Source organism: Petaurus breviceps, unplaced genomic scaffold (assembly GCF_028583685.1).
Source record: "Petaurus breviceps papuanus isolate PSGF00001 unplaced genomic scaffold, PetGlider_PUasm1.0 90822, whole genome shotgun sequence".
NCBI classification, from domain to species: Eukaryota; Metazoa; Chordata; class Mammalia; order Diprotodontia; family Petauridae; genus Petaurus; species Petaurus breviceps.
In genome coordinates, this window is record NW_027187351.1 from 19327694 (window position 1) to 19336238 (window position 8545).

Below are 8545 nucleotides of genomic sequence, written 5' to 3' on the forward strand. Positions count from 1 at the left end.
CTTGATGGAAAAAACAGAGTTGGATAGAAAATTTGACATTCAAATACAAGAAGCAAGAGAAGCATGAGAAGATAAACAAAGGAAAAGAAAGCATAAGGAACTTATCAACGTTCAACTATTTACATTCTTACATGAAAAAATTATAATTGTAACTTATGAAACTTTTCTCAGTATGAGGATAGTTGTAGGGAATATAAATGTGTATATATATATATATATATATGAATATATGTGAGTGTTGCATATATATATATATATATATATATATATGTGTGTGTGTGTGTACAGGTATACATAGACAAAGGGCACAGGATCAATCGAATAGGAAGGGATGACATTTTAAAAACAATATTAAGAGGTGAGTGAGGAATATAATGAGAGGAGATAGGGAGACACAGAATGGGGTAAATTATCTCATATAAAAAAGGAAAGAGGTAGATGGTCCCTGCTGCATGGCTGCCACCTCAGCCTCCTTGGCATTCCAGGCACAGGGAAGCCGGGCCCGGAATGGGGGCACCATGGGAGCACTGAGGCTATGGAACCTGGGCCCTGTCCATATCAACAGCTTCTTCTTGGGTTGTGAGCAGTCCAGGCAGGCTAGGTCCTATACCTTACAGGTGAAGGAGGAGGACAACACGGAGCATGTGCTGGCACTGACCATGCTTTTCCTCACAGAAGATGCCAAGGAGGAGTGCAATGTTGTGGAGGTGATGTCCCAAAACCATGACAATGAGAAAGTTGCTGTGCCACTGGCCAACCTAAAACTGTCCTGCCAGCCTACACTCAGCCTAGGTGACTTCCCACTCCAGCCTCCTGTGACTTTCCACCTGAAGTCTGGCTCTGTCCCTGTGCATGTCACTGCGAGGCACCAGATTGTGTCTATGTAATTCAGTAAACTCTCAGAAGAGGATGAGACTGAGGACAGGGACCCAAATCTGCTGCTCGTTCTGCCTGCCAAGAAGTGGCAGGGGAGGCTATAACTGGCAAAGGCCAACAGCTGTCTCTCCCTCCTACTCACATGGTCCTATTTCTCCTGGATGTTTCAAAAGTGTTTTTTTATGCTTTTCTTGATTTCTTATATGCAAGAGAATACGTTCCAGAACAGGTCATTGGGAGAAAGAGAAGAAACGACCTTTCTTACCCCCTAGCAGAACTCCATCCTGAAGTCCCAGTATATAGAGTGGGATAATATCCCAGGACAAGCCCTACTTCCCTCACCCTCTTCCCCCCAGACCTCTATGCTTTAGGCCAATTACTTCTCCCTCTTATTTTATAGATACAAAAATTGAGATAGACAAAGCAAGTGACTTTCCCAGGGTCACAATGCTAGCATGTTTCTGAGGCCAGGTTCGAACTTGGGCCCTCCAAATTCCACACCCTGTGCTCTATCTACTGCACATAGAATTATAGTTATCACCCCCCCCCAAGATCTTCCTTAGCTCTGCTTCCATTTGTATGTCTTACCCTTCTTATTAGAAGCCTTCACAGTTATCATTTTAAAGCAGAATCTATTGATTATAACCTTAATTTTACAAATGAGGAAAGTGAAATTGAAGCTTCTAGGGGATAAATGTATTCATCAGCCTCCCTAGATGGTAATGCTAGAAAACGGGATTAAACAAAACTTTTCTGACTCCAAGACATTTTTTTATCACACTCCTGATTTCCATCCTATACCCCACTGATAACTTATGTACTCAATGTATATGTTGGACAATGTCACAACCCACATCAAATGTCTTCAATGACTTACCATTGCTAAGAGGATAAAGTCTAAACTCCTTAGTCTAGCATTTTCCATACTTTTATTATGGTTGTAACCCTCTTTACCAGTTTAATTTATATGATTCCCAATTATTTATTATCCAGATGGATGGTATCGCATATTGCATCTTAAGTATACCCAGTAGTGTACTAGAAAATGTTTAACAGCCAGGTTTCTGAGTGGGGGTGGGGAATGTATGCAAAAAACACTTTTAAATTTAATCTACATAGTTAACATTTTATCCATCATTATCATTTGTGAGAGAAATAATTACAGTCTGATAAAAGTCATTCAGTGTTATTTATACAAATGAAATAAAAATATCTATAATATTTAATAATTCAAAACTTGGGTAACTTCTGGGTAACATGGTCTATAAACATCAAATGGCATATATTACCACATTTGAAAAATATTTTGACTCAGGGAATTAACATGAGTAATTTTCATCATTCCCCACTACAATAACTTGAGAAATTCTTGCCATAAGTCATACTGTTAGTACTTTTGGACTTTTTTTTTTTTTTGCAATTAAATTACTGTTAAATTTCAATATGGAAATTCTATTAACCTGGCCGCAAAATGTCAAGTTTTTACATATTTGAATTTAATCTTTAAAGAAGCACCTACCTTTTTTCTTGCAAATGATTGCAATGTTTCATATTTTTATTTATATTGTCAAAGTTTTACTCAGAACTGTCAGACTAAAACTTGTTATTTTTGATTGAGCTTCATTCAGTCACTTAAAGGTAAACAGCAACTGTCTGCAATCTTAAATATCTTCATACTTAACACTCATCATATATCAACCAAATAACTGCCTGATTTATAATTGATGCAAATATATTATTTTTCCTGCAGATGGACAAAGATTTTTAAAAATTAATTAATTTGTTTGCTTTTAGTTTACAAGATTCAGTTCCACAATCCCTTGAGATTCAAATTTTCTCCCCTTTCCACTTCTCCCCAGCCCCATGGTGGCATACAATCAAATACAAAATCTGCAAATACCTTCATATTAAACATTAGTTTGTTTGTAAAAAAAAAAATGACGAACAGTAGGAAAGAGAAAAAAAAAAACAAGAAAAAGAAAGAGAGCAGGTTGTTTGCTTCAATCTGCATTCAAACTCAGTAGTGCTGTCTCTGGATGTGAACATCTCTTTCATAATGAGTCCTTTGGAGTTGTTATATAACCTTGTATTTCTGAAAGAAGCCCAATCTATCAAAGTTGATCTTCACAAATATGTTGCGTCTCTAACTGCATACAAATTTCTCCATGTTCTGCTCTTCTCACTCAACATCAGTTTGTCCAAGTCTCTCCAGGCTATTATGAAGTCCATCTGCTCCTTATTTCTTAAAGCACAAAAGTATTCCATTACATTCATGTATCACAACATGTTTAGCCATCACCCCATGATGGGCATCCCCTTGATTTCCAATTCTTTGCCACCAATAAAAGAGCTGCTACAAATATATTTGTACATATGGGGACTCTTCCCACTTCTATGATCTCTTTGTAATACAACTCTAGAAGTGGCATTGCTGTGCCAAAGGGCGTTATGCACTTATTGATAGCCCTTTGGGCATAGTTCCAGATTGCTCTCCAGAATGGTTGAATCAGTTCACAACTCTACCAACAATACATTAGTGTTCCAATATTTACTCATCCTTTCCTGCATGTATTATTTTCCTGTTTTGTCATTTTAGCCAATCTGATAGGTGAGATTTGGTACCTCAGAGTTCTTTTGATTTGCATTTCTCTAATCAAAAGTGATTTAGAGCATTTTTTTTCAAATGGTTATAGATATCTTTAATTTCTTCCTCTGAAAACTTCCTGTTCATATCCTTTGACCATTTATCAATTGTGGAAAGACTTGGATTCTTATAGATTTGATTCAATCCTCTGTATATATTAGAAATGAGGACTTTATAAGGACACTGGTTGTAAAAAATCTTTTACAATTTTGCACTTGCCTCTTAATATTTTTAATGTGTTAATTTGTTAATCTTTGAAGGGATTTATTTGTACAGAAAATATTCAATTTAATGTAATCAAAATTATCCATTTAGCATTACATAAAGCTCTCTAATTGTTACTTGGCCATAAAACCATTCCTTCTCTGTATATCTGACAGGTAAATTATTCCTTGCTGTCCCTAGTTGGTTCACCCATTTATACATGACTTTGGTATACTGTTAGATATTGGTCTATGGCCTATTTCTGCCATACTATATTCTATTTATTCCAACAGTTTTTGTCAAATAATGATTTTTTATGCCAGAAGCTGGGGTTTGGGGTTCATCAAACAGTAGATGACTATAGTCATTGACTGTTAAGTCTTGTGTACCCAACCTATTCCATTGATTCTCTACTCTATTCTTCAATCAGTACCAAGTAGTTTTGATGACTCCTGCTTTATAATAGAGTTTAAAATCTGGCATGGCTATGTCACCTTCCCTAGCATTTCTTTTCACCCTTGATAGTATGGACCTTTTGTTCTTCCAAATGAATTTTGTTACTATTTTTCTAGCTCTTTAAAGTAATTTTATAGTAAATAGATTAGTATGGCACTAAATATGTAATTTAATTTAGATTAAATTGTCATTTTTATTATATTGGCTCAACACAGCCATGACCAACTGATGTCTTTCCAATTAGTCAGATCTGAACTGATTTGTGGAAAAAGTGTTTTGTAGTTGTGTTTGCATAGTTCCTGCATTTATTTTGGCAAGTAGATTGACAAATATTTTATAATATATACAGTAACTTTAAATGGGATTTCTCTTTATATCTCTTGCTACTGGATTTCATTAGAAATATAGGAAGGCCAAGGATTTATGGAGGTTTATTTTATATCCTGCAACTTTGCCAAATTTGTTTATTATCTCAAGTATTTTTTTCTTGATTCTCCAGTATTCTCTAAGTATATCATCATATCATCTACAAAGAATGATAGCTTAGTCTCTAATTTGATTCCTTCAATTTATTTTTCTTTTCTTATTGCTACTGGTAACATTTCTAGTAACAAATTGAAAAAAAAAGGGTGGTAGTGAGCATCCTTGTTTCACCCTTGTTATTATTGGAAATGCTTTTAGCTTATCCCCATTATGTATAATACTTGTTTATGGTTTTAAATAGATGTTACTTATTATTTTAAGGAAGACTCCATTTTTGGCTAAACTTTCTAGGGTTTTTAATATGAGTGAATGTTGTATTTTGTCAAAAGCCATTTCTGCATCTATTGACAAAATCATATGGCATCTTAAAATTTTGTAGTTGATATGACCAATTATACTTATAGTTTTCCTAATATTGAACCATCTTTCCATTTCTGGAACAAATCCTATCTGACCAAAGTGTATTATTCTTGTGATAAGTTGCTTTAGTCTTTTTGCTAATATTTTATTTAAAATTTTTGCATCTATATTCATGAGAGAAATTGGTGTATAATTTCCTTTCTCTGTTTTATCTCTTCCTGATTTAGGAATCACTACCATATTCATGTCATAAAAAGAATTTAGTAGGACTCCTTCTTTTCTAGTTTTCCCAAATAGTTTGTAAATATTGGAATCAATTGTTCTTTAAAGGTTTGATTGAATTTCCCAGTAAATCCATCTGGCCTTGGAGATATTTTCCTAGGGAGATCATTGGTGGTGTGTACAATTTCTTTTTCTGAGATGTGGCTATACAAGTCATTTACTTCCTCTTCAGTTTTTCTGGGCAACATATATATATATATATTTTGCAAATATGCATCCATTTCACTAAATTGTCAAATTTATATACATACAATTGGCCAAAATAATTCTTAAATATTGATTTAATTTTCTCTTCATTGGATGTACATTCATGCTTTTCATTTTTGATAGCCATAATTTGGTTTTCTTCTTTCTTTTTTATTAACTGTCTATCCATTTTATTGGTTTCTCCATTAAACCAGCTCTTATTTTTATTTATTAATTTAATAGTTTTCTTAATTTCAATTTTATTCATTTCTCCTTTGGTTTTCATTATTTCTAATTTAGTATTTGATTAGGGATTTCCATTTTGTTATTTTTCTAACTTTTTCAGTTGCATGCCCAATTTATTGACCTCCATTTCCTCTATTTTATTCATGAATACCTTCAGGGATATAAAACTTCCTTTAAGAACTGCTTTTGCTGCATCCCACAAGTTTTGGTATGTTGTGTCATTATTATCATTCTCTTGAATGAAGTTACTGTTTCTATAATTTCTTGTTTGACCCACTCATTCTTTAGAATAAAATAATTTAATTTCCAACTGGTTTTTAATCTATCTTTCCATGGTCCTTTATTGCATATGATTTTTATTGCATCATGTTCTGAGAAGGATGCATTTAATATTTCTCCCTTTATGCTCTGAATTGTGAAGTTTTTATGCCCTAGGAAATGGTCACTTTTTGTGTATGTGCCATTTGTATCTGAGAGGAAGATATATTCCTTTTTATCTCCCCATTCAATTTTCTCCAGAGATCTATCATATCTAGCCTCTCTAAAATTCCATTCACCTACTTTACTTCTTTCTCATTTATTTTGGGGTTAAATTTATCAAGTTCAGAGAGGGAGAGATTGAGGTCCCACACTAGTATAGTTTTGCTGTCTATTTCTTCCTTCAATATCCTTAACTTCTCCTCTAGCAATTTGGATGCTATACTACTTGGTGCATATATGTTAAGTAATGATAATACTTCATTCTCCATGGTGCCTTTTAACAGGATATAGTTTTCTTCCTTATTTTTTTTTTTAAAGCAATCCGGGTTAAGTAACTTGCTCAAGGTTACATGGCCAGTTATTTCTGGGTGGATGCTGAGTGTCTGAGCCCAGGATTTGATCCCCCAGGTCATCCCGATGCTGGAGCCAGTGCTCTTACTCACTGAGCCACCTGGCTGCCCCTTCCTTATTTCTTTTAATTCTATTTTTGCTTTTGCTTTATCTAAAATGAGGACTGCTACCCCTGCTTTTTTTTTTTTTAGCTTCAGCTGAAGCATAATATATTCTACTCCAGCCTTTTACCTTTACCCTGGGTGTATGCCATTGTTTCAAATGTGTTTCCTTTAGACAACATTTTGTACGATTTTGGTTTATAATCCATCAGCTATATGCCTCAGTTTTAAGGGAGAATTCATCCCATTCACATTCATAGTTATGATGGCTATCTGTGTCTTTCCCCCATCCTATTCCCTCCCCTGTTTATGTTTTTATTTCTTTGTTCTCCCTCCCCCTGCTTAAGAGTTTTCCTTTTGACCACTCCCTCCCTCAGTATTCCCTTGCAGTGTTGTAGCTCTGGGTGTCTAGCCTGAGGCCAAGGCCAGGACTCTCAGTGTTTCTCCTGGGTTACCCTGAGGCTCACAGAGTAACATGTAGGGGATGGGTGGTCTGGTCATTTGAGGTATCTGCCTCTGTGCCCGTGGGCTACAGCTCTGGCAGGCTCAGCAGCTGATAACTGGCTGTCCTGGTTTCTGGGGATTACCCTGGTCCTGCTAAGGCACACCTGGGCTTCTGTTGTTAGCTCTATCTGGCTCCACCCCCCTGAGTTCAGGGATCTCCTGCTGATCAGCTGTAATGGGGTTTGTTTGTACATCTCTGGCCCTTCACTAGAGACTAGGCACAGCTTCAGTTACACCCTTCTTCTATGTCTCCCAGGCCTGAGGCTGTTTCCAGTGTTTTAGGATTTTATATTGAGTGGCACATTAATCTCTGGGTTTTCAGAGTTAAGGAGAGGTATTAGAGCAGCTAAGGTTTACTGTGCCTTTATGGCTCCGGAAATTTCAAGTATGTGATTTTTAGATATCCAGTCCCAGGAGAATCTGTTGTTGCTGTTGTGGGCCCTGGGCTTTCTCTTAACCAGCTAGGACTGATTCTCTGTCGGGGGGGGGGGGGGGGGGGAGGAGTTGAATCTGGTAACTAAGGCTAGCTCTCAGTCTTCCGTGCTCTTCTCTCAGGTCTTTGCTGGTGTAGCCCCTGTGTGGTCCATGCTCCCCCTGCCCAGACCTACTTGGGTACTTTCCTGGGCTAGGTATATGCCGTGCTGTGCTCCATCTCCCAATAGATTCTGTCACTCTAAAATTCACTCAGATTCACTTTTTAGAGCTTAGTGACAGAATTCATGGGGGAGTTTAGAAAAGTTCCTGCTTGGATCCACCTCTCTGGACAAAAATTTTTAAAATGTTTTTTTTTTTTTTAAGTATTCTGCATGAGTCCCCCTGCAGTTATCCTATTAATTGCAGATTGACTTATGTTCATTTTTTAAAATAAGCTCTCCTGCATCTAATTTTAAGATTATTTCAGATCAGAATGCATTCAGTTGTAAGAATGCTTAGATAAAATCTAATATAATCCCCTGCAATTATAGTTGACAGAAATGAGAAAGAAGGTGATGTTAAAAAGGATGTTGACCAGTACAGACATCTTCCCTACTCACATAAGTACTAACTGGCAGAGTTAGGATTTGAATATAGGTCCTTTGCCTCCAAATCAGCACTCTAAATATAGTGGAGTCTATAGCATAAGTTTACGTATGTACACTGTCAGCATGAAAGACATAGTTTCCATGTTTTCTTGGGCAATGATTTCCTCCACTAAAATTCTGTGTAGCAGAATGGTGAGTTCAGTTTTCAGGACTAAATTATCAAGGTGTAAGCTCTGGTAGGCATATGGTAAGGCTGCAAGTATGGGCATAGCACTGAACAGAGTATGGACATGAAGAATTTTAATACTGTATTTGAAAGAAAAATAACATTAAATAATTTAATTTTTTAA

The 8545-nt window shown here is 36.1% G+C and overlaps 1 protein-coding gene across 1 annotated transcript; it reads left to right on the plus strand.

The window, feature by feature from the left end:
* Positions 1-452: 452 nt before the first annotated feature.
* LOC138148099 (nucleoplasmin-3-like) lies at positions 453-887 on the plus strand. The gene has a single exon (XM_069070715.1). It carries the CDS (start codon positions 453-455, stop codon positions 885-887), a length of 435 nt encoding a protein of 144 aa, XP_068926816.1.
* The last annotated feature ends 7658 nt before the right edge of the window (positions 888-8545 follow it).